The sequence below is a fragment of the Coenobita brevimanus genome, chromosome 69 (assembly GCF_032717465.1).
Source record: "Coenobita brevimanus isolate Jiangsu-jjx chromosome 69, ASM3271746v2, whole genome shotgun sequence".
Taxonomy (NCBI): Eukaryota; Metazoa; Arthropoda; class Malacostraca; order Decapoda; family Coenobitidae; genus Coenobita; species Coenobita brevimanus.
This window is the reverse complement of record NC_137022.1, coordinates 25729697-25757366: the sequence shown is the minus strand read 5'-3', so window position 1 is coordinate 25757366 and position 27670 is coordinate 25729697. Positions and strand designations below refer to the sequence as shown.

Here is a 27670-nt window from a genome sequence, read left to right as displayed (position 1 = left end):
CATGTGTGTGTGTGTGTGTGTGTGTGTGTGTGGTTAACTTCTTCGCTTTTCTTAAGTTTATTCTTTCTACAGTCATTGTGTGTGTGTGTACATGTGTGCAGTTAACTTCTTCACTTTTCTTAAGTTTATTCTTTCTACAGTCATTGTGTGTGTGTGTGTGTGTGTGTGTGTATTGCTCTTTACTTGTTTACACAACAGCATTATTTTTTGCATTGTTTTTGTGTATTTATGCTACAACTGTAGAGTCTGTACAGATTTTTTTTTTCCATATATGATTAACATTTCACTTTTTTTTTTTTTTCTGCGGGTATTGTAGTTTATTATTTTTACTATCTTAGCATTTTGTTTATCCTATGGATAACCACTTAAGTGAGGCAGTAACTGGGAGTAGGGAGAAACAGTTGTGTATATTGTATTATGCTGTCTGTGGATCACCTGTTTACTACAACAAAGCTTTTTACCAGTATATTTTATTCTTGCAGCTGTTTTTGTTTTATTCATCTTATGGATGATGTATCGGTTAGGGAAGTGACTTTTTTTTCTTTTTTTTTTTTTTATTATTATATAATGTCTGTGGTTAGCATCTTTATTAATCCCTTTTTTTTTTTTTTTTCCATCAAGAAGTTTTACTCAGCTTAATACAGTATTAATGACTTGTACTGAAGTGCTTGACCCCTTCATCCCAAGGATTTCTTTTTCTACTTCACCATGATTTTATTCAACATCGGAGAGGTGTTTTCAAGAGGTTAGTGAGGACTACATCTAACACCTTCAAATAAGAAAACAAAAATGTATCAGTACCAGTGAGATAACAAGAATTCAGTAATAAAATGTCCCTGTGCTGAACAGGCTGACCCCTCCACTGCAGTGGTGCTTTTTAAATTTTTATCTATCTATCTATCTATCTATCTATAGCCCGACGTCCTAATCCCGCAAAGGGTGGCCTCAGACAAAATGCCTCCAAGTCGCTCTGTCACCCACCATTTGACTACCCTCCTCCTAGCTCACCCCCCCCTCTCTCATATACCGCTCTACTCCATCCCTCCACCTCATCCTCGGTCTACCCCTCCCTCTCCCTCCCTCCACCTCACCTACATACACCCTCTTAGTCAGTCTTTCATTCTCCATTCTCTTCACATGTCCAAACCACCTCAGTGTATTTCTGCTAATCTTCTCAACCACATCCTCATCCACCCCACAACGTTCCTTCACTTCTTCATTCGTCAACTTGTCCCTCCACGTCACTCCACATGCTCCTCTCAAGTAACTCATTTCCACTGCTCGCACTCTTGACTTGTTCCCCTCTTGCAAGGTCCACGCCTTGCTTCCATACGTCAAGGTAGGGATCACAATACTGTCATGCAGTGACTTCTTAACTTCCATACTCATCTCTCTATTTCTCATTACTGCTTTCAGTGTACCAACAACCTTCCTTCCCTGCTATACCCTTTCATGCACTTCATCCCCCAAAGTTCCATCCTTACTCATCACACTACCCAAGTACTTGAATGCACTCGCATTCTCCATATCCTCACCGTCCAACCTCACTGCACACTCTGTGACTTCATTCCTCTCAAACACCATAACTTTACTTTTGTTTACATTAACTTTCAGATTCCTCCTCCTACACACTGTCCCAAATTCATTCACCAAACCTTGCAACTCCCATTCATCTTCACTCAACAATACTGTATCATCAGCAAACAGTAACACCGGAATCTTCCAAATCTCACCCTCATTCCTTAGAGCCACCCCCACATCCACTCCCCTACCTTGCATCTCGTTTACAACCCCATCCATGTATATATTAAACAGCCATAAAAGTTATAAGAACCCTCAAGTGCTGAAGTACTGATGTTTGTGTACGGTGCATATAACTCTTCATTATTATTATTAGTAGTAGTAGTAGTATTTTTTTTGGGGGGTGGGGGCATTAGGCTGTTTTGTTCAGATTAAGGCACCCATCACAGAGAAAGAGTTACATGGTTAGTACATCATAATCATTGTTATCATCAGGCATTGTCATCATCATCAGCATCAGCAGCATAATATTTCCCACAAAACAGTAGGACTTTTAGTAGCTACCTGGAAATAGAATGAGAAAGCATAAAAGTATCAGAGCTCTGAACACGGTGCCCAGTGAAAGTGCCAATCAGTCGTTCACTGGCCATTCAAGTGTCTGGTAATTTAGGTCAAGTGAATGCCCTCTGCTGGACTTTAGTTAATGTTCTAGCAGCAGGTTACATTTGTAACCCCCATTTTCTCTGTTAATGTATCTGCTGTTTTAATTCATGTTTTATCCTGACAGTCTTCTGTAGCACAATAGAGTGAGCTGAAGGGGTTAGATTAGCCTTTATAAGCCTCATCCTCTGTTTGAGTGCAGTCTTGACAAAAATATGTTTGGCAGCTTCAAGAACATTCAAGGACGCTGTCTTGGCTCACTGTACTGAAGAGGCTAAGCTCATATGGTGTTAGCCAGAATAAAATCCTAGTGTTGCAGCCATGTTTTAGAGATTTGCCAAGATACAGTAGTTGTTTATACTGAGTCTGGTGCTTCCCTTAGCTAAATAAAATAATCAGTGTTTCTACCATCTGTATACACTTCAGCATGAGGATGAACCTTTTTAGACCGGCCTAATGCTAAGCAGTTTTATTCAGCTTTTCAGAAACCCCTTGGTTTGTAGCGGTTAGAAGCAAGATCAGTTAACCTTCTCAGCCACAGGATGTACTTTGTGTTTTATTCTAGTTGTTAACCTGTACAGTTCAGTTGCATATTTGTTATTGTACTCTTGCCACTGCCATATGAGTTTATGCACCCACCTTGTATCAAAAGTGAATTATCTTATCCAACCACTCCATTTCAGATAATCTCTCCTAAAGTGAAATATGTTGTCCGGAGATAGCATGAATAAGGTACCGTAATTAATACATCATTGATTGAAATGAGTTGACAGTGCTGTATCTCCAGTTGTCCCAGTCATCATTTAAAGTGTTGATAAGCCCTGAAGCAGCCATGCCAGGGAAGATTGTTCATTATCAAGTCAGGGTATATCAGCAGTTCTCAAGTCATAGGTCATGTTGCTTTCTTGATCTCACTCTTGTTCCACATCATCATTATCAGTCATTTCTTAACCCTCATATGGTTGGAAGAGGTCCACAATTTTATTTAAGCTAATGCCAGATGATTTGATCCAGGTGAGAGTGAATCATAGGAGCCTGAATGTGTTAATACTGTCTCCATTTATTTTCTTTTGGGCTGAAAACCTCCAGTACTTTATTCTAGTTAATGTCACTTGATTTTATTTAGCTGAGAGCAAGTCATAGGAACCTGAAGATGTTAACATAGGACTGGCCTTCATAGATGCTTCCTTGGGAATGAAAAACATTAAAGTCGTAATTTCTGACAATCCCTTCAAGACATGGATTTTTTTTTTTTTCCTCCCTCCACAACCAGATGTTTTTGTCCAGCCTGGGACTCACCATTCATAATGAAAGGTTGATTCTAGATTTGTTCATAAGAACTTACTGTGATAACTGAAGTACTTGTACCAGTTGGTAATTGGCATGTACCACAGTGTACAATATAGTAATTATTATGATATGCCAACGGCCATACCATGTTGAGTACACCGCTTCCCGTCCAATCAGCGAAGTTAAGCAACGTTGGGTCTGGTTAGTACTTGAATGGGTGACCGCCTGGGAACACCAGATGCTGTTGGCATAACATTCTCCCTACGTGTCAAGTGGGGTTGGTGGAGGATTAGTGCCCCTCCCTGTAAAACAATTAACTCTAAGCCCTTGACCACCCTGTTTGGGATACATGGCGTCTGGCAATGAATGAATGAATGAACCAATATATATATATATATATATATATATGTATATATATGGAGAGAGAAGAGAGTGTGAGAGAATGGGAGTATGGATGGGGTATATGTGCAGGAGTAGGTGAGAATGAGAGGGCAAAAGAAGGAGTGTGTATTGTTGTGAGTAAAAGATGGAAGAAGAACTTAAGAGAGTATGGATCAGTTGGGTCAAGGATTGTGTGGGTAAGATTGAAAGTTGGAATACAAATGTGGGCAATTGTGTGTGTGTATGCGCCAACGCAAGATCGTGCAAGCAGAGTGAGAGAAGAGTTCTGGACAAATGTGGAAGTGTGCATGGAAAAGTTTGGAAGGAATGAGAGAGTGTTTTTGATCTGTGATATTAATGGTAAAGTAGGGAATGTGAAGGTGGATGGAATAGTTGGTGAGTGGGGTGTGCCTGCTGAGATAGATGAGAATGGCAGTGCGTTAATGGACACTTGTGCCGGGAGGGGGTTGGTGATAGCCAATACCCTCTTCAGGCACAAAATGATCCACAGGTATACATGGAGAGTGATGAGAAGAGTGGGTGGTGAACTGAATGAAAGGAAGGCAACGATTTCTTATGTGTTTGTGGATGCAAGGATGTAAAGATGTGTAATGGATTCAAGAGCTTATAGAGGTTGGGGGAGTGGACTTCTGACCACTACTTGTTGGTGGCCAGTATCAAGATCCAAGCAGGATGGAGAAACAGAAGAAGGGAAGGATGGGAAGAAGGAGTAGTTGCAAGGAGAGTGGAAAGGTTACAAGAGGATGAGAAAATGGCAGAATATAAGAGAGAAGTGAAGGAACGATTGAGTAAATATGAATTGGAGCAGATGGGGGATGTGGAAGATGTGTGCAGGATATTTACAGAAGAAATATGTGCAACATGGGATGTGGTGTGTGGGGTGAAGAGAAGATGAAGAGGGGTGCAAGGAACAGCGTGGTGGAATGACGAGGTGAGGCAGGCTGTGGCATAAAAGAAGAAAGCATACAATGAATGGATGAGAAATAGGGGCGTGGAAGAAGTTGAGAGGCGGAAGAGAGAGTTATATGTAGAAAGGAAGAGAGAGGTGAAAAGATTAGTTAGAGAGAGTAAGAAGAGAGTGGATGAGAAATTTGGAAGGAATTTAAGTGGAAAGTGGAGGGACTGTAAGAAAATGTTCTGGAAAGAGGTGAAGAGAGTAAGACAGGGTGGCAGTGAAGTTAGCAGGGGAGTGAAAGATAAAAATGGTAGATTCCTCTTGGAGAAGGGAGAAAAAGTGAGCAGATGGAGAGAACACTTTGAGGAATTGTTGAACATAGAGGATGGAAGGAATGTGAGTATAAGTGGCTGGGGAATGGCTGGGAGAAGGAAGGAGGTGAGAAGACAGAAAGAAATCAATAGGGTAGAAGTTGTGGAAGCAATGAAGAAAGTCAAATTGGGGAAAGCCCCAGGAATTGATGGAGTGTGTGGTGAAATGCTGAAGCATGGGGGAGAGATAGTAGTAGAATGGATGTGGAAGATGTGCAGATTGGCCTGGGAGGAAGGTAGAGTCCCGGAGGATTGGAAGTCAGGTATATTTATTCCTTTGTACAAAGGAAAAGGGGAAAAAGAAGTGTGTGGTAATCATAGGGGCATTTGTCTTCTTAGTGTAATAGGAATAGTGTATGGTAGGATACTTATTGACAGAGTTAGGGAAAGAACAGAGGAATTAGTTGGAGAAGAACAGGGAGGCTTTAGTAAGGGAAAAGGTTGTGTAGATCAGATATTCATTCTTAGATCTTTAGTGGAAAAGTTTCTAGAGAAGGGAAATAAGTTGTATATGGCTTTCATGGATTTGGAGAAAGCATATGACAGGGTGAATAGACAAGGATTGTGGAAAGTATTAAGAATATATGGAGTGGATGGGAAGTTGTTGAATGCTGTGAAGAGTATGTATGATGGTGCTAAGCCTTCAGTGCTTGTGGATAGTGAACTGAGTGAATTTTTCTCTTTGAAGGTTGGGTTGAGATAGGGATGTGTCATGTCTTCATGATTGTTCAATCTGTACATGGATGGGGTAATAAAAGAGGTACAAAGTAGGGGAGTGGATGTTGGAGTGGCCCTGGTGAGCGAGGGTAGTGTTTGGAAACTCCCTGTACTGTTGTTTGCAGATGATACTGTGTTGTTGAGTGAAGACGAAGGGGAGCTTCAAGGCTTGGTGGATGAGTTTGGGAGAGTGTGTAAGAAACGGAATCTAAAGGTGAATGCAGGGAAGAGTAAAGTGATGGTCTTTGAGAGAGGTGAAGTCAGTGAATGTACAGTGAGGTTGGGTGGTGAGGAAATGGAAAATGTGAGTACAGTACGTTTAAGTACTGTACTTGGGTAGTGTGATGAGTAAGCATGGAAGTTTGGAGGATGAAGTGCTTGAAAGGGTACAACAAGGAAGAAAGGTTGCTGGTTCCTTGAAGGCAGTGATAAGAAACTGGGAAGTGAGCATGGAAGTGAAAAAGTTACTACATGACAGTATTGTGATACCAACTCTACCGTATGGAAGTGAAGCTTGGACGTTGTTGGAAGGACACAAGTCAAGAGAGAGCAGTGGAAATGAGTTTTTTAAGAGGAGCCTGTGGAGTCACATGGAGAGACAGGCTGACAAATGAGGATATAAAGGAGTGTTGTGGTGTGGCTGTGGATGTGATAGGAAGCGTTAGGAGAAACACACTGAGGTAGTTTGGCCATGTGGAGAGGATGGAGGGTGAGAGACTGATGAGGAGAGTGTATGTGAGTGAGGTGGAGGGGGGAGAGGGAAGGGGAGACCGAGGATGAGATGGAGGGATGGAATGGAGTGGTACATGAGAGAGGGGGGTGTGAGTTGGGAGGAGGGCAGTGAAATAGTGGGCGACGTGGAGGCGATTTGTTTGTGGCCACCCCGTATGGATTGAGGCGTCTGGCAATAGATAGATAGATATTGTACTTTGTTATGAAGTTGGAGGTAGCTTTTGTGTGTATGTTGCAGAAACTCTCTGGGTAACAAACTAATTGAAGTGAGCTTGTTAAGTTGGAAAGTTATGTAAGTCTGATGTTCATAATGTACATCCCAGGTTAATTTTCCAGGATATCTGCTGTACTTCATTTACTGTACTTACAGTACGATGCATACTCTGAAGTGTTCAGTTTTTCTGTTATTAATCACTGTTTAAATGATAAACATATTGCAGTTCAGTATGGCAAAATTTATTATATTCACCCCTTGTCACATGGTTGGTCAGCTGCATCCAGATCATATTCAAAACCTATTCACTATATGCTGTATAAAGAGTTTTTTTTTTTTTTTTTTTTTTTTTTTTTTTTTAAAGGCTATGCCAGAATTCAGTAAACTGAGGTTTGTAAAAAAGAGGGTTTATACTTCTTTGTTGCCATTCCCCATTCCCCCCAAAAGTATTTTGTACAGCAAGAGAAGGACAGTTTCAACCTGCAGTTCTTTAGGTTTACATCCAGATGAGCCTTAGGCAACAGCAGGAAGAATGCAGTGTCCAGTTGCCATAGTTATCATTGGAGTGTTGATAAACCATGAAACAGTTGCCCTAGTTGTCATTGGAGTGTTGATAAACCACTAAATGGCCATGTTAGGGTATACTGTATCAGGCATTGTCGAGTCATTGGTTAGAATAAGCTACTTCATTGGTATCTCTGTGGTGTATTATTATTATTATTATTATTATTTACTTAAACTGGCCATTATTGATGCCACCTTGAAGATAGGATAAATTAGAAATGAAATTTTTCAGTTTAGCCCTTCTTCACAAAGTTATTCTCCTTGTTTTATTTTTACCACCACCAGATATTTATATTCAGCATAAGAGAGATTTCTCATAGCTAAAGTACTGTATAGGGAAATGATCTGGTGCATCCATGTGACTTTGAGACACTATATAAAAGATTTTTGACACAGTAATAGGTAATGTGAAAAGAAAAATGTAGGTACTGTACAAGTGACTGAAGTTGATTAAGAGCAAGAGTCAGTCTTTCTACCAACAGACTTTCAGTATAGATGTGGATGCAGCATGAAAAAAGGAGCAATAAGAAGTGGAGGTGGAGGACTACTGTATTCCGTCTGTCTTGCCATTAATGGATATTCAAAGTGTATGTTTACAGTACAGTATACATAGGAAAATGAAATTAAAAAAAAAAAGAAAGAAAGAAAGGGAGGGGAATTTATGATGAGAACTTAAATGTATTCTGTCTTTGTCTTGCCACCAACAGATATTCGACATGGATGTGGGTACTGACATTCTTGACCTACTGCTCGTACCACATGTCCCGCAAGCCCATATCTGTGGTGAAGAATGTACTCAACCAAAATTGCAGCAACATGACACCTCCTGTAGAAACCAACAATACTCACTGGTGCGACTGGGCACCCTTCGGTGAGAACTGTGCTGCTTTAGTTTTAAGTGTGGCATTGATTCGGAAGGAAATACAAGAGTTGTGGGAACACTATGCACTCTCATGTCATTGGCCTGCCTACTAAATAAGATCTTGGTTTGGAGAAGGGATTGATTTATTTTTTTCCCCATCATCCCAGCAAAATAATGGTCTGAGAATCAGAAAAATTGCCTGTTAACCTCTGTAATACAGTATGGATTTTGTATTTTATTCTTTCTGGTTGCAGACAGCTTTATTCAGCTTAAGAAGGACCTTGTTTGTAAATGTTAATGAAGACTATAACTGCTCCAGTTCAGAAAATCTCTCCTAAACATAATGAAATTTGGGATAGCAGGAATGAAATAAGAAATGCATAGCCAGACAGAAGGTGTTAAAGCTTCATTACTTCCTTTAACAAATGAAATGTAAAGGACATCAGTGTACTGAAAGCTAACCCATTCAGTCTGATGACATTTCTCATCATATTCTTGCTACCATCAGATATTATTTTATTGAACTTATAAATTGTTTTTATTGATGAAGGGGATTATCCAGCACTGTATTGACCCCTCAGGCTCGAATAGTCTCTCCAAAGGTGAATGAAATCATTCAGATGCAGTAAGAATGTAATGCTAAACATGTCATTGAATTGAATGGGTTAAAGTGATGTACAGTACTCTGCAGTAAAATCACTCATTTGTAACTGTGCTGATGTGTAGCAAACCATCATTCATGGGTACAGTGGTCACTTCACATATGAAGGGTGAGAACTTTTCTCACAGCAAAACACTATTGCCATAAATGTGATGTAGTCAATTTCCCCTTGGCCTACACTCCTGATGGACAATAAAGGATTCATTGATAGATAAGTAGGTAGACATACAGATTTATAGATAGATAGATAGAAATCATCATCATCATCCAGACCTCCTTTCCCACCCTAGGGCAGGGCGAGGAGTAGCAGCATCCAAACAGCCAAAGTCTGCCCTGTTCAATGGGCCACGCTTCCATTCACTTACCATTCAAGCTCCCTGAATCCTGGCTGTATTTGATACGCCAAAAACTTTCACCATGTTCTGTACCTTCACTTAAACGAGTCCAATAAAGTCAGTCCAGATGCTCTCATGTTAAAAGGGTTGCCAAATCCCTGATCATGTACTTCTTTTCACAACATTCATCCAGCCAGCTCAATCTCTTGTCAGTTCCTTAGCCTTACCGACTTCTGCACCTCTTCCTGACACACTCATCCACCATATCCCTCCACCCTCTCCTTGGCCTACCTCACCTCCTCCCTCCTTCAGATTCGCTCAGATGTACCTTTTACACCACTCAGTTGTTATCCATTCTCTCCACGTGACCATACCATCTCAGTACACTCTTTTCGATTCTGGTGTCCACAGACTTCCTCACACCCCATCTTTCATGAATCACATCATTTCGTATCCCATCCACTCTCTACTCCACATACATTCCTCAGCAGTCCCATCTCCACTGCTGTCACTCTTGACTTTTCATTTTCATGCCATGCCATAGTCTCACATCCATATGTTAAGGTTGCCACTAACACTGCCTCATGTAAGCCTCGTGCAGCTGCAACACTCAAGCCCCTATTTCTTATCAAGGCCTTCGTAGTACCTGCTACTTTCCTCCCCTGTGTCACTCCACTTTCCACTTCTTTTGCACATTTTCATCTCCTACAGGGCTCTTGTTTGGCAAGCCACAGCTCGCAAATGCGAGTATTTTTTCCCTTCAGCACACAAGTTTTACGTGCAAGTCGCCTTTTGGCGAGGAGAAAATGCATCCACTTCAAAACCCAGTAAACTACAGAAGAAGTAAATCTCACTTAAATGAACAAAAAAGCACATTGTGATTGATTATTCTTTCCTTGTTGCCATTGTGAGTGTTTAAAAATGGACAGTGTGTAAATAAATAAATAAATATATTTATTGCCCGTAAAATATTTCAGCTCGTAGTAAGTTTGGCTGCTAAAAATTTATTTGACTCTTAAATCTGAAACCTTACAAGCCAAAGGGCTCCCAACCAATGGCAGTTAGCAAAAGCCCTCTCCTATCACGGTACCCAGGTATTTGAACTGTCTCACCAATTTGTCTCTCTCCATTCACTGTAACATCACACTGGGAGTCACCTTCTCTCTCAATTACCATCACTTTACTCTTGATTGATAGACAAATAGAGAAGTAAAAAAATGTATCATAACACTAATACCCAGTGTAATAATTTAAAAATAATTCTTATGCATTTTATCACAGATACTGAAGATTCAGCAACTCTTCTTGGCACAGTAGACTCTGCTTTCCTCTTTACGTACGCAGCTGCTATGTTCATCAGGTGAGCATTGATGAATTATTACCATTACTGATTATACATTTCAGCCCTGCAATCATGGTAAGTTAATGATGCACAGTAGCATGTGTTAGTAATTTTTGTAGCTGCTGTGTATCTCAGGCAAAGCTGGTGTTCATTTCACCCTTGTTGACATGATGTGGTGTTACTCAGTAATAAATGTTGGATTTCTTTTAAATTTTTCAATTGCATGTAAATTCAGGTTGATGAAACAGTAGTTTTGATACATCTGGAGCATTGTTTTCATTATTATATCTCTGTATTTCAATTTAGAATCTTTGCCTTATGAGACAGTGATCACAGGCTTTCTGTGTGTGAAAGATTATGTCTACCAGTGTTTATCTATTGCCCAATGATGTTTCCTCTTAGAGATGGCACTTTTGATTCTGATCAGCAATGATAATTTCTTCCACAACCTACCAGTCCCTCATATCTCATGGTGGATGTATATAATGTACTGGTACCAAACTCTTGTCAAGTAAGAACACTCCCTAGCACCTTTTCATATCAGCTTATTTCTGCCTGTGTCATCCATCTCCTTATATATATCAACTAAGCAGCCACAGTATTTATATAAAAAACAAAGAAATCATAGTAACATGCAAGAGAGTATCAAAGTGAAAAATGCACTGTACACTTAAGAAGAATGCTTATTTCAGTAGCAGCTGTACCTCCTGTCCACCCCTTTTATTAGTTGGATAGTGTTGGATGGTTAAGCAGTAGGACAGCTGAAATGCGGAAGTAACCAAACCTGTATCGAATGATTATATGCCTCAAGAATACCCATAACTAATAGCAAAAAAGCAATGGTTTTCATTCTAAATTAGTTATCGGAAATAATTTCTAACCGATTTACTGCAAGAGGTTGCCTCTCAGTAAAATAATTTAGTTGTACAGTAGAAGTCCTATTTTTCGGCATGTATGGGACCAGGCAGGTGCCGAAATATCAAAATTGCCGAATTATCAAAAACCCTACCCACTCAGTACCTTATATGTTTCGGTGAACACTATCATCACTACTCATATCATTATAAATGTGTTTGGAGAGAGTACTGTATACTGTTTGATACTGTACAATACTGTAATGAATACAGTACTATACATGAATATGAAAAATAAAGAAATTAGTGAACATACTGTATATAAATGTAATGGTACAGTAGGCCTACAAGTTCACATGCACTTACCTAAACTTATGGTAGGTTCCTAATTTACATATGTACAATAGAAGGGGTTGATTGGAGTCTGCTACTGCTGGAAGAAGTCCCTAGCAGTAGAGGGGACGAAAAAAATCGGAAAATCTGCCGAACGATCAGAGATTTTCGTAAATGGGACTATTTCTCAAAACTGCCGAAATGTCAGATTTGCCGGGGAATTGGATGCCGAAGTATTGGACTTTTACTGTAACAGGTAATAAAATATTGATGATGCTGGTCTAGATATTATTATGGTCATCGTAGTGAAATATATACCAAGAGGATGGAATTTGCACTGGCACACCTGCAGTTGTCTACATTTGCTTTGGCAGTATAGAATACTGATTTGTAGCATGTAAATTGGATCAAATGTCTGTACTTGAATTATGGGTATTGTGGATGCTTTGAAGGTTAGGATTTTGTATGTGAATGTGTGGTTCTCATTTTCCCCTGCCAGTTAATAATACAAAACAGAATGAGTCTTTGTGTATTTCTTTGTTCCTAGATCATGCTATTTGACATGATGCATCAGGGAGGAGAATGACATTGCTTAAGTGTGAAGCACATGCAGTGGATTAGTAGGCAAAAGTTTTGTCCCTGACTCTACGAACACATACCCTACTCAGTTGTAACATTTGGCACCGTATCCAAACCCTTTTCCAGTGGCATTGTGCCTGAAAGGATGGACCTTCAACTTCTCCCTTCATTTGGTATGATCTTGACCTTTCAAGCACACCCATTTCAGTTCTAATCAACAGCACCATTTCTAAACCCCTTCCAGTGGCTTCGTAGCTGAGAGGATGGACCTGCGACTCTTCCTCTCTGTAGGTATGATCCTGTCAGGCTGCTTCTGTGCCATGTTTGGGCTGGGCTACTCATTTAAGATACACATGCTCTGGTACTACATCCTCGCACAGGTGGGTATGAAGTGTGGCGATGTAGATCTTTGGTAAGATGATTAGTCTATTTTTTTTATGTGTGTCCTTCTATCTATCTTTTTTGTCAGATGCCTTAATCTTGTAACCCTGCCCTCTGCCACCTGTTTGTCCTCTCGCCAACTTACATCTCTTTGTTTAATATACTATCATTCCATCTCATTCTGGGTCTCCTCCTTCCCCTCCCCCCCTCTACCTCACTCACATACACTTTTTTAATCAGTTTCTCATTATGCACCCTCTCCATATGGCCAAACCATCTCAGAGCATGTGTGTACTTTTATTGTGTGTGTGTGTGTGTGTGTGTATGTGTGTGAACTGAAATATATTTTTGTCTAGCTACTTTTTTTTTTTTTTTTTTTTTTTTTTTTGACAACATCCTTACACATGTGGATACAGTTATGCAAATGTGATATGGTGGTTCCTTGGAAAGATGTGCTTATTTCTAGAGCTGTGTGTGTATCAGTGTATTTATCAACTTTTCTATGTCTGTCTGTCTATTGCCTCATACAGTTGGGTACAAAGACAGGGAGGGTGATGTGATAATTTATCAGTTTATCCATCCATTTAGCTGTTTATCCTACTATCTGTCTGTCTTTGCCTTTCTGTCTATTTGACCACATTTGACTTTTTTTTTTTCTTCTTCTTCTTTTTTCCTTCATGCATTCAAAAAAAAAAAAAAAAAAAAAAAAAAAAAAAAAAAAAATCATCACAGGTGGGTACAGAGACAGAAAGGGTGGTGCGATTATTCCCTGGGAAGACAGGGTTATTTTTAGATATTTGTCAGTACAGGAAGTCATCATTATAACTCACCTTGTGCAATATTCTGGTTTGCTTTTGTTCCATTTTATTTATTTATGTATTATTTTTTTTCAAATCTTATTTCCAGACTGTTTTATTCATTTAGGGGGAGACAGATAATTATCTGGTAGCAGCAAGAATAACATCATGATATCCTCAGAGAGAAGGGTTAAATGCACAGTAAATTGTAGAAAAAATGCCCCATACAGTTCCATTTTATCTGTTTATCTACCTGTGTATAATCAGGTCTCAGAAGGATGGTGGCAGACAAATAGCCTGTTTGTCATCGTTAGAGGTCGATGTGGAGGTTTGTCAGATTATACAGTTGTGGTATGCAAGATCACGCTGAGGGGAGTGAGGTGGATCAAGAGAGAGAGGAGCAGTCATGGAGAGAAACTGAAGGTTGAGAAGCTCAGGATTAAAGAAATGGCAGATGAAAACAGAGCCAAAGTGGGGGAAGAGTTGGAATCAGTGAATTGGAATGAAATGGATCTGGACAACTTGTTGAATGCATATAGGGATTGCTTAGTTAGAAATGCTATAGTGGTGTGTGGTGTGGCAAGAGTAACAACGAAGAAGAAAGGTACGGCATGGTGAGATTAAGAGGTAAAGAGAGCAATGGAGGAAAAGAGGGAGAAGTGGCTAGAGTGGATACAGGACAGGGGTTCAGTTGAAACAAGAACTGAATAAATATTGATAGCAAGAAGTACATAAAGAGACCAGTGAAGAGAAAGGAGGAGGATGTAAATGATGATGTAGGAAGAAAAGTGAATGCAAATTACTCCAAAAATAGGAAGTTATTTTGGAAAGAGTTGTGGAAATGTAGAAGTGACAGTGAATGTGAAAGTGTGAAGGATATCCATGGTACCATAGATTGTTAACCCACGGGAATGAAATAAGGACCAGATGGAAAGAATATTTTGAATGATGAATGGAAATGGAGAGAGCTGAGTGGCTGTAAACATGATTGGTTTTGGGGGTGTGCAGAGAAGGAATGCAGTGCCAGGAAACGTGACACTCACAGAAGTGAAGAATGCTGTAAAACAGCTAAAAAATAGGAAAGCAGCTGGTGTTGATGAGGTGTGTGCAGAGATGATTAAGTGTAGTGGAAAGAGTGGAATGAGGTGCATGTTTGAGATATGTAAGAAGACATGGATGAGTGAAACTGTGCCAGCAGAGTGGAAAAAAGCTGTGATGGTACCTCTGTACAAAAATAAAGGTGAGTGAAGTGAGTGCAAGATTTATCATGGCATAAGTCTGTTGAGGGTTGTAGGGAAGGTATATGTAAGAATTATTATAGAGAATGTAAGAGAGAGATCAGAAGTCTTAGTGAGTGACGAACAGGGTGGCTTTAGGAGTGTGCAGAGGATGTGTGGATCAAATATTTCCAGCGAGACAGATAGTGGATAAGGCTTGTGAGGACTATAAGGTGTCTATGGCATTTATGGATCTGGAATAAACATACAACAAAGTAGACAGAGAAGGCTTGTGGAAGGTTTTGCGTGTGTATGGTGTAGTTGGTAAGCTGCTAGATGCCATCAAGAATTTTTAGGATGGTAGTGAGGCATGTGTTAGGGTAATGGGCATCTAAGTGGCTGGTTCACGATCAGTGTGGGCATGCGACAAGGTTGTGTGATGTCCCCATGGTTGTTCAATTTATATATGGATGGGATGATAAGTAAAAACATGAGTAATGCAGAGAGGGATGGTGTTGGTAATGAATGGTGATGGATGGAATATCTCAAATTTGTTGTATGCTGATGATGCAGTGTCACCTGCAAATACCGGACAAGATCTTAGTAGACTAGTGCAGAGTTTTGTAGATATCTGTGAGCATCGTGCTGTGAGAGTAAATGTAGAAAAGAGTAAAGTGATGGTTATTGAGAGAGAAGGTGACTCCCAGTGTGATGTTACAGTGAATGGCAAGATAGTGGAATTGGTGAGAGAGTTCAAATACCTGTGTACAGTGACAGAAAAGAGAGGAAGATTTGCAAAAGAAGTGGAAAGTAGAGTGACAATAAAGGAAAGTAGCTGGTGCTATGAAGACCTTGATAAGAAACAGAGGCTTGAGTGTTGCAGCTGCTCAAAGCTTACATGAAGGAGTGTTAGTGCCAACTTTAACATACAGGTGTGAGACTGGTGTGGTATGAAAATGAAAAGTCAAGAGTAAGAGCAGTGGAGATGGGACTGTTGAAGAATGTATGTGGAGTACAGAGAGTGGATAGGATACAGCATAATGTGATTCATGAAAGATGCGGAATGAGGAAGTCTGTGGACACTGGAATCGAAGAGAGTGTACTGAGATAATATGGTCATGTGGAGAGAATTGATGACAATAGATTGGTGAAAAAGGTATATCTGAGCAAATTTGAAGGAGGGAGGAGGCGAGGTAGGCCAAAAAGAAGGTGGAGAGATATGGTTTATGAGTGTGTGAGGAAGAGAGGTATGGAAGTTGGGTGAGGCTAAGAGACTGACAATAGATCAAGCTGGCTGGATGAATTTTGTTCAGAGAAGCACGCGAACAGGGATTTGGCACCCATTTTAATGTGAGAGCATTTGGATTGACTCTATCAGATAGGTGTATGTGAAGCTGCAGGACTTGGTGAAACCTTTTGACCTATCAGATAGAGCCAGGATTCTGTGGGCATGAATGCTGAGTGAATGGAAACGTGGGCCATTGAACAGGGCAACTTCGGCACTTCATGCAGTCAGTAAAAACCCTGTGAATACGCCTTGGCTGGTCATACTGATTTTGACCAAGTTTCAGCCTCAAGTGCTTGTTTTTGCCATTTGTCCTTACCCAAAATCACGAATTCCCTGAAGTCCCCCAAAACACTGGGGAAGGTGTGTAATTTCAGAACCAATCAAGAGCATTGAAAATAAAAATCGTATTTGTTCAGATTACACCTAAATACACCAGAAAAATATGTTGCCAGGCCAAAACAAGTTTACCAAATGTGTACATGAGACTGCATAATTCACTTTAATTGCCTATGCACGATTCATCTGTTTAGGTAATACTTGGCCATTCTTTACAGAAGGGATCATTTGTGCACGAATCAGACTAATTATTAAAGTATCATGCGCCATATCTGATAAACAGCATGATAAAAATATTGAAAAATAGAATGGAATTTGATACAGTATCTCACTGTTGTTTTCGTTTCAAATTAACTATCTCCAGAGAAGCTGTGAAGTCTTATAAAAATGAGAAATGTTTATTTTTTCTTTACATGATGTTTTTATCATTAAATCAAAATTCCCATCACACACACCATATGTTCCTTCAATTTCTGCATAGTTTTCATTGCACAAGGCCACTATAATATGACGAAGAGGTGCCGTGAGACTACCCGCAGATTCTCATACCATGTTGCAGTTATCGTGTCCCGTTAGCGGGGGAACACTCTCCCTTTCATGCATTAAGATTGCCAAAAGATATGCATAGGGCCAGGTGAATGCCTACCACAGTTTAAGACTACTGCCGTTACAAAATGGCTTATTATGGCTAGTTGATCCCAAGAACTTCCTGGCGAAATTGGATTGTTATGGCTTTTTATACAAGGAATTTCCAGGACATCCATGTGGTGTATACTAGCCATATAATTTAAAAATTAAACCCTTCTGCCTGTGGATATAACCACTGATGATTTCATTCAGCTTAGGATATACAGTATATTTTAAACAGGAAGGGTTGCATACTGCCTTCATTAATCCTTGAGAGAGTGGAGAATGAGAGACTTACTAGGAGAATGAATGTAAACTAGGTGGAGGGGGTAGGGGCAAAGGGGAGACCAAGGATAAGATTGAGAGATGGGATGAAGTACTGTATATGAGAGAGAGAGAGAGATTTAAGCTGGAGAAAAGGCAGAGAATGACATGGAGATGATTAGTTTATGGCCCCCCTTCCCGAATCAAGGCCTCTGGTTATAGATAGATAAATAGATAGATTGGCTATCCTGTGCTCAATAAAATCATGTGCTAATAAGAAGAAACTATGAACATCATCTTGCTGAAGTGGTTAAATGTTTGGCTGTTATAGTTGAGCCTGTTCATTCTGTTTTAATGTGTAGTACTGACTCTTATTTGAGCTGGTGAGTCAGCAGGATGCCCTTTAGTCCTCAACTTGCTTCCCATCAATGGGTCACATGTACATTTGTTTTTGTGATCCCAAGGTCATCTCAGATTTGAACCTGATGGACATGTGCATAAGTTGCCCTTCTGCAGTCTACAATCCTCCTTGCAGTGAAGAGTGAAGTACAGTACTTGGGGTACATTTGTATAGTCAGCATTTGAACTGCCCAGTAATATCCATACCACTGCAAGCAGGATATATATATATATATATATATATATATATATATATATATATATATATATATATATATATATATATATATATATATATATATGCAGTATATATATATATAGGTGTGGTGCTGCTTGCGGGTGTCTTCCCTTCTCTCTCCTCAATCCTTCTTTCCATCCATCCTCTTCTGCCTTTCTTTCATTCTTTCCTCGTCCTTCTGCCTACGGATGACTTTACATTCCCTCTTCTGTCTTTCCTACATTCTTTACTCTTCCTTCTGCCTGTGGATGTAGGCATTACATAGGCATTAGTATATACAGTATCTCATAAACACAATGTACAGGATGTAGTGTCTGCTGGAATTGTACACAGCTTCTCACTAGGAATGTCAATTCACATAATGTCTATCCACAATCTTGTTGTCCCAGACCATTTAGAATCCTTAACCATATGATGTATTTCAAACATCCTCTTAGTCCAGACGACCAAGAATTTCATGACATATTTAAACACGTGGAGTAACCAACCCTAGTCGGTTAGTCCACGTGAATGGAAATCTACCAGACACTACAACACACACACACATCCTCTCCAAGCTGTATATAATGTCGGAGAGATTCCTTTCAGATCAGAAAGGGGAGAGAGAAGGCCCAACACTAGGGTCATTAGGCCATCATGCTTCGTTATGCTGTAACTCAGTATTGATATAAGTTCGTAATAAAACTCCGTAACCCAAGAGTGCTGTAACTCACCTCGTTGACACTACATCTCACGACTTTATTCTGGCTGAGCTTGACGATCCACAGTCGACTTTCCAATCTCCCTACAAGTATCTATGACCACGCTATGGAGATGGGTGACTCTACACTGAGTGACAAGCCAAATGGTTTCCAGTACACCAGGAAACCATTTACTATGCTGGGTGGTAACCATATGACCAAATTTTGGCGCCTGGTGGTTTAGTGGGTGATTACGGCGCTCCAGTCAGATTGAGCCGGTGAAGGTTTATATCCAGGGGGTGGTTAGGGTTTATTGCTCACATAATGCCACTCGGATGATTGAGGCTGGTCACTGTCATCTCAGATGTCAGGATCAACTTGTCTAGCCCTGGGCTCCTATGATGCTCATGAAGCAACATAGGATTGGATGATGAATGAGTGATATATAAACTGTATATATATATGTAATGTATATATAAACCCTTTCATACTCTAGGTGGTGACCATGTAACCAGTTGATACCTGATGGTGTAGTGGGTTGAGGTGCTCCGAGTGGATGGAGTCTGTAAGGGTTTCCATCTGAAAGGTGATTTGGGTTTCTTGCTCACGTAATTCCAGTCAAGGGCAAGTAAAGCTGGTCCCCCTTGCCTTGATGTAGGGACTGAGTAGCCTTGCCTGGGTCCTTGTGATCCCCATGGGCTACTAAAGGAGTGGATGATGTATATGTGGATAAAATTTCTCGTCTGCTGGTAACTCCTTCTGTTCTGTGACATCTTTCTGTACTCATCTCTTGCTGTTTCCAGATTATTTTATTCACTGTAAGACTTCGAATCGGTGGGGTTAGTTATGGCATATATTTATCCCTTCATTATCAGTGTGCTCTCAAGATTTAAGACAGTTGTCTGATAGTAGCAAGAACAGAATATAATTGGTTTCCTCAGGCTGAAGGGGTTAAGTCCACAGTAAACTGCAAAAAAATTGCATGTTAATGTCTCATTGACAGTTTTGGTCCCTTGTACATTTCATAGCTTCTTCACCTTCCTTCTGTCTCTCCCTCACACAGTGTTTACCATATACAGTCACCTTCCTGTTGGTCTACCACACTCCCACATTTTCATCCCTTGTCAGTTACTTAGTTTCTCTTCAATGAATCTCTCCCTCATTGCCATTTATCATATCCATCCACCGTCCTCTTGGCATAGCACACTTCCTCCCATCTTCAAGCTCATAAATGTGTTTGATAATGTACAGTACTGTAACTTTTTGTCATAAGTCATCTTGTTTTTGCATTATGTCCCCCCCCCCCCCCTTTTTTTTTTTTTTTTTTTTTTTTTTTTTTTTTTTTTTGCTAAATCCAGAGTATGACAAGAATATTCATTAAAGTTTCATTGCTACCTGCAGATCTGATTTGCTAGCTTCTACCAATTTAAAGTACCAGTTGTGTGGAAAAGTTTGTGGTATTTTTGATCAGATCCCCATTATATTGATGACTTAATACAGTATAGCTAATTTCATTATTGTTTTCCTACTTCCTGTTCCAGATACTAAGTGGGTTTGTGTCAGCAACTGGCTGGCCTGGGGTGGTCACAGCTCTTGGTAATTGGTTTGGCAAGAGCAAGAGAGGTAAGAATCATACACTTTATCTCATGTTATGTACTGTTATGTGGAAAAATTCTCTGACATCTTCCTGCCAGCTTTGTGTCCTGCCTCCCACAGTTATCATTTCTCCTCTGAACATCAGAGAATATGCAGTACTTCTTATACCCAGTTACTATGAGATAAAAAATTTTCATGTCACACGACAGTCAGTATGGAAGTATCTGTAAGCTTTTGATCATGATAGTGCCTCCTCATTGCATGATGCATGATGTACTTGAAGTCAGTATTGTACAGTTGGCCATATTTGAACCTGGGACAGGATAAGCATGTAGTGATTTGACAATTGCTGCCTTTGCTCACGTGTTGGTGATGGCAGTAAGAATGAGTGAATGGGATTGTCAGTTATTAGTGGAAATGGTCAGATAACTGTGATGAATGTTGTAAAGTCTACCCAGGCTTCCACAACACATTGACACTGTCCGAGGTTCACATCTGGTGTACTGAACAAATAGTAGTAGTAGTAGTAGTAGTTGTTCCCTAGGCAGTCTGGCCGAACAGCCCCGAGTCCCTAACGAAGGCCATGGCCAAGACCGGGCTTTCCCACAGAGCTCTCAAGGACTCTATGTTGTGTTGTTCGTGCAGGCGATTCTGTACAGTGCAGTCTTCCATAATGTGCTTAATAGTATGAGGTGCTGTGTTGCACCTGGACAGGCATCAGTGTCTGAGTCATCCAGGCTCTTCTGATAACTCAAGAGGGCTGGATGATGCCCACATCTCAGCCTGGGCAAACTTTGGCTGTTTGGACATTGCTACTCCTCACCCTGCCCTAGGGTGGGAAAGGAGGTCTGGATGATGATGATGATGATGAACACTGGAACTGTAAGAGGCAGTTTGTGTGTCATTCACTTACACAGAATTATTAAATAAATCATCAACTCTAATGTATGGAAGTGAAGCTTGGACGTTGTTGGAAGGACACAAGTCAAGAGTGAGAGCAGTGGAAATGCGTTATTTAAGAGGAGCCTGTGGAGTCACATGGAGAGACAGGGTGATGAATGAGGATATAAAGGAGCATTGTGGTGTGGATGTGGATGTGATAGGAAGTGTTATGAGGAACACACTGAGGTGGTTTGGCCATGTGAAGAGGATGGAGGGTGAAAGACTGACGAAGAGAGTGTATGTGAGAGAGGTGGAGGGAGGAAGAGGGAGGGAGAGGTCGAGGATGAGATGGAGGGATGGGGTGGAGAGGTGTATGAGAGAGGAGGGTGTGAGTTGGGAGCAGGGCAGTGAAATGGCGGGGGACAGGACGACGTGGAGGCGATTTGTTTGTGGCCACCCCAAACGGGATTGAGGCGTCTGGCAATAGATAGATAGAACATCATCATCTAACCCAGTGTTGACCCATCAGGAGCGTAGGAGCCCGGGGCTAGCCCGGGGCTAGACAAGTTGGTCCTGACATTTAAGATGAGAGTGACCAGCCTCACACATCTCTGAGTGGCATTATGTGAGCAACAAACCTCAACCACCCCTTGGATATGAACCTGCACAGGATCAATCCAGCTGGAGCACCTTAATTGCCCTCTAAACTGCCAGGCGTCATAATATGCTTATGTGGATACCACCCAGCATAGTAACTGGTTTCCTGGTGTACAAGAAGCCATTTGGCATGTCGCTCAGTGTAGAGTTCCACTGCTACCTAGACAAAAGGTTTACCGGTAATCGCCAGTTCGCCCAGTTAATAGTACCTGTAGTTTGAAGAAAGTTGTGATTATTTCTGGATGTATAATGAGGATTGCCTGCATTGTATGATGCTGTGATCCAAGTTATAACATTTTCCTCTGAATTACAGTGTTGGTGTTGAGAAAATCACCACCACCACCACCACCACCACCACATCATCATCATCATCATCATCGTCATCATCATCATCATCATCATCATCATCATCATCATCATCATCATCATCATCATCATCATCATCATCAATCATCCTGCCTCCTCCTTACTCACAGGTGGGGTGAAGCAGGATCCAGAAAGCAAGGAAAAGCATAATATTGGGAAAACTAATCAATAACATGCCTAGAGAAATGGACCACATACATGATCATTCACCTTTCAATCCCAGGAATCCTGACACTTTTTCACAGGCATAACCATCAACAGTGTATCTTACTATTTCAGGTCTTATCTTTGGAATCTGGAACATCCACACGTCACTGGGCAACATCGTAGGGACACTCATCGCAGCATCATTTGTCACGTACAATTGGGCACTCTCATTCATCGTCCCTGGCATCATTATTGCATCTCTGGGCATCATAGTCTTCTTTTTCATGGTTCCAGAACCTTCATATATTGGACTACCAAACCCAAATGCTAAAATAATGGTAAGTGTCAGTCTGTCAGTATATCTTGTAGAGTTGTTTTAAAATATAGTTTGATGTACAGCTTAGATGTAATCGCCAGTCTGCTTGCCCTGAGGCCTGAAGATGAGGCATTCAGTTTTTCTTGTTTAAACCTCAGTAATCCAGTGACACATTTTTGTTTTATTCTTCTTACAGATAATTTTATTCATGTCAGGATAGACTTTTTGAACTGGAAGGGTTAGTTATAGCTTTCACTCACCCCTTCATTACAAGATGTCTCCCAGAAGTGAGTAAAGTCCTCTGATGATAGCAACAACAAGATAAAAAAAAAAAACATGAGTGCCAGCTGAGATGTACAGTAGATGCTATGCTGTGTGCATCTTAAAAGTACTGTTATTGTCTGCCTCATGTTTATTCTTTATGGCAGTCAGACATTTAAAGCACATTGTCTTTAGTTTTGTATAAACGTTTGTTTTGTTCCATGTAGCTATTTGGACTAAAGATTTGAAGGTGGGACAAGGACAGTAGAACCTGGTTATCTGGACACTGAAGATAATGAACTCCAAAGAAGTATGAATGTGTTAACCTCTCTGGTAATGATAGTATATGAAATTCATATATTATCAAGAGTCTTCTGTATGTTTTTCAATGTTTGAAGTTCATACAATATGTAAGGATGAACAAGTAGTCAGATATAGTGTCAATTATGTTTGTATCCATTTTAACATCTGTATTTATGGTCAAAATTAAGTTTATTTGGGTGTCCAGGTCAGGTTGAACTAAATCTGGAATGTTATGATACATGGGGTTAAAGCTTATATTGTTGTCAACTTAGGAGGCTTCTCACCACCACTTCCTTGCCTATTTATTTATGCCTATGGCATGGCAATATTCTTTCGTACTGTATTTATACAAATTATTTCCATATCAGAACCATAAGTAATATGATTTCCATTTTGTAGTCAGATGTCCATTGTGGGATCAGCCAGTTCCCCTTAGGTGGGATGTAATGATCATTCATTTAGTTGATAGTGTATGTTCTAAGCCATTAGAACACAGTAGTTATAGAGTGCTATACAGTAGCAGTAGTGACTAGCCACAGGTTCATTTGAGCATGAGCCAAGTACACTGCAGACTGGTTACCCTCCTGCAGCCCACTATCCCCCTTTCGGGGGGTTAGGGAGGGAGTTGAGTATTGTTTGTATAACTGCTGCCCAGTTATAATGGTACTGACATGTGAAAGCCTCCCTCTCAACCCTTTCAGTCAAATGATGTCTTTTTCATTTTAATCATACCACCACCAGTTAAGCGTAGGAAGTTGTCTTGTACTTGTGGTGTTAATGAAGGCCATATCTTACCCATCCAGTTAAGAAAGACTCTCCTGAGCAAAATATAATCATCTAAAGGTAGCAAGAACAAAATCAGAATTACAGTGTGGGACTGTAATGAAATCACAAGATGTAAGCTGCAGTGTAAATTGCTGAGGAAGAGGCACTAAAAAGCCTCCTAAGTTTACAACAGTACTGGTCGGAGAGTAATGTAACTTGCTCCAGTGAAGGGGAAGGAGTCTTTATGGAGGGTATTTGTTGCACTGGTTTTTATATTTCATAGAACAGTTTTCAGTGTGTGCCAAGCTTGAACATGGAGGTACAGTGGGCTTGCCTTATTCTCACCCCATTGTTTCTGACCATATACTGTGGGTAAAATGAGTACGTGTCGAATGTAATAAAGGTACTATAGTTCATTCCAAGACTGGTGAGTGCCAGTTTTAGATCCCCCCAAATGGCTCTCCTATTCAGTTCCATACCCTGTAGACACTTTCTGGTACTGTATTTTGTGCATTTTTTTCTGCAGTTAAATTCCAAAAAACAGTGGTAAGGCAGTATTAGAGCTGTTAACCCGCCCCGTCCCGACCAATTTTCCACCACTGACTCCCCCCAATCCCGACCAATTTTGGAAAAAAAATTTTTTGGCTCAAACTTTCGCTTTTGGTGAGAAATATCGAAAATTCATAGAGAAATCACTCACCTGAGGTTTAAAATACTTGATACAGGTGGCGTTCCCTTACCTTACTGGGTTTTCTATCAGGCTGGCTCCAAAGAAAACGAGTTCTGTGGGAGGGTAACTATTCCACACCACTCGTAAACGGTATTTATTTATTTATTTGGTACGAATTTATATGTAGTACGAGAGTATATTGGTTTTCACACAGTAATATAGGCAATATAAGCATTGTTTCACCAAACACATCAACACACCTAACCTTTTTTGGTGACATTACCTGATCATCATTTCTGATTGTTTCTTCCTCTAATGCTACGTAAACTTTGTCCTCCACATTGTCATCGATTGGGGAATCACTCTGGCCCTGAATTTCGTACCGTGGCATGACATGTCTTTACTGGCCAGGTCACTGGTAACAAGTGAATTGCCGAGACAGTGGCGTGCGGGGGTGGGGGTAGGTCATGCGGGGTAAGGCATTGTCCCTGCCTGGCATCTTGTAGAGGGAGGTGTCCTGTGTATACTAACCAAAAATCACGCGTGAAAATTGAAAATTGTGCAAATTAGGGACCTTGCAATTGATGCGCGTTATGTACGTCAACGGGACTGACAGTGACAAAATGTGTGGACTTATATATACGTCAGTGGGACGCGGCGGGTTAATGAACACTGGTAGTTTAAAACAAGAAGATAACAATGAAAGATTATTATCCTCCAGCTGCCTCATTCATCATAAAGCCATCAGAATTAAAGATTGTCAGCTGAGGCAACCTGAATGGCATGGTGAGGAGACTCATGAAAGGGCCTATAGAGTGGTATTGCTATCATATGCAAGGGACCAACACTTTAAGTATCTGAACAAAAACTTTTTGTCGCTTTCATCACATTATGCTTTGAATTAATCCTAGATAGGTAATGTTTCTGACTTAACATATTTAGGTAATGTGGGGTCTGACAGACCCCAACATTAAAAAATAAAAGAAAAATACTTACACTGCATTTATTTGGAAATCCCTATTTCTACATGAAACTACATCATATTTCTTTATTTTAATAAAAAAACAAAGTCCAGTTTTCACTCCGCTTTCTTGAAACTTAATTTTAAATAAATACTTCCATTTTTTTTTACTTTTTTTTTTTATTGCCCAATGAAAACTGAAAGGTTTCTTCTTCAAACGGTGGGTGGTCCACACATCACCGATGGTGGGAACTCCTTTTGAGAAATGGAGAAACAGAGTAAATGAATATTTCACCGGAAATAAAGTACAAAATAACATACAAATTTCTACGTATTTTTGGCCACCTTCAATTACCACTTCCACATATGTATATTTTTTTTATGGCCAGGGCCCCATTTTTAGTCAGTATATACTGCAAACATCTGTTAACATGACAATCCATGAAAAAAAAAAAATCTTTTACCTGCACTACTGTAGTATCTAATTGCACTCACCGGGCACTGACAGTGGAGGCAGCAGGAGCACTCTATTCCCATCTGCAGTGACTGCAGTTAGATACTAGTGCAGGTAAAAGTTTTTTTCATGGGTTGTCACGTTAAAAGATGTTTGCAGTATATACATACTAAAAATGGTGACCTGGATGTAAAAAATATGCATATGAGGAAGTGGTAACAATATTACATAAATGGTAATCTGGGGTCTCTCAGACCTGAACAAGTTATTGTTAGGTAATCTGGGGTCTGAGAAACCCCAATGACCCTATAGGGCCAAATTAGAGCCAGATACAGAAATGACACTACTATTCCCGTGAAGGTCATCAAGAGTCAGGAGGGTACTGGGAAGGACAAGTTTTTTGGATTAAAAAAGATAAACACCATGTGCAAAAGAAAACCTCCTATCTAGGGTTAACCTTGAAATCAACACCAGTATGAGGACTTCAGCACATTGTTTTGGTACCGTATATATATATATATATATATATATATATATATATATATATATATATATATATATATATATATATATATATATATATATATATATATATATATATATATACACACACACACACACACACACATGCTGAATTATTGCTGTAATTACCAAATTTGGTATTAAAGCTGATCTCTGCAGTGAAGGTAATTCACAAATAAATTTAATGTAAATAAGGCAAACCCACTGTAGAGGTAAATGCGGGGTAAGGTATATAAGGTAATGAGGTATACCTGGTAGTTCATTTACTTCAGCTAGGCAGAGATTTTTGTCCTTTTGCAACCTATTTTCCATAGCTCAGTGACAGGATAAGACAGTATTACAGCCCTTCATTCTTTCCATAACACTTTCACAATTAACACAATGTTCTGGTGTTAATTTCTTGTTATGGCTCAGCATTCAAGATGGAGAAAGGGTAATTTTATGCCTAGTTAAAGTGGAGAGAGTATAGTAAATTCTTTGCTTCATAGTAACTGTTTGCCTCATAAGTATAGTAAAAGTTTTATAGGTTAATGGGATGTCTTATTGTTTACTGTTGTTTTGGTACCAGGCTCCCCTGAAACATGAACCTGGTAGACTGACTTAAGTTGCCCTTCTTATGCAGTCCACCATCTTCCTTTTGGGGGATAGGGAGGTAGTCAAGGGATGTGGGAGATGGGGAAGAAATTGAGGGATGATGTATAACTAGACAGTTGAGCCCCCCAGTTATAATGATGTTACCATATGACGGTATCCCCAGGTTTTGGTAACCATAACCTGATTAAGACAGTGACAGGTGTTTTTGTTTCTTGCTGCCTCTGGAAGGTTTTATTCACCTGTGAGATGTTTTGTAGTGAAGAAAGGTTTGTGGAATATTTGGTCCCTTTGCTACTAGAGGTCCCCCATCATGTGGATAAGATCATCAGGTGGTACCAAAAACAAAGAAAAAATTATGTCACCATACTAATTGTTCGGGTTAAAGTGAGTTATTTTTACTGTAGTGGCTTGTTTTTGAAGACAGTTGTGTAGTGGTCTGTCTTGCACTATTATGTATAACATTATTGGTTCTCAGTACAGTTGTTTCCGTTGTACACTGACTAACATTATTGCTCTTCTTGTCTTCTAGCTTGAGAATTACTAAGGGGAAAGCAACAACTTGAGATGCTAAATGACCGATTTACTGAACTTCAGTAACCTTTTTTTTTTTTTTTTTT

General features: G+C 40.0%; 1 protein-coding gene and 1 non-coding gene across 3 annotated transcripts in view; both read left to right on the top strand.

Moving 5' to 3' along the window:
• Positions 1–27670, top strand: part of MFS16 (major facilitator superfamily transporter 16) — a 67777-nt gene that overhangs the window by 10975 nt on the left and 29132 nt on the right. For both annotated transcript variants that reach the window (XM_080277179.1, XM_080277178.1), the window contains exons 2-6: positions 8074–8237; positions 10506–10584; positions 12577–12712; positions 20101–20182; positions 22340–22545. In XM_080277179.1, coding sequence (XP_080133305.1) covers positions 8074–8237; positions 10506–10584; positions 12577–12712; positions 20101–20182; positions 22340–22545 — 667 coding nt within the window. The remainder of the gene's footprint in view (positions 1–8073; positions 8238–10505; positions 10585–12576; positions 12713–20100; positions 20183–22339; positions 22546–27670) is intronic.
• Positions 3603–3721, top strand: LOC145406236 (5S ribosomal RNA). The gene has a single exon (XR_013898511.1). It is a non-coding gene; the product is annotated as a 5S ribosomal RNA (ribosomal RNA).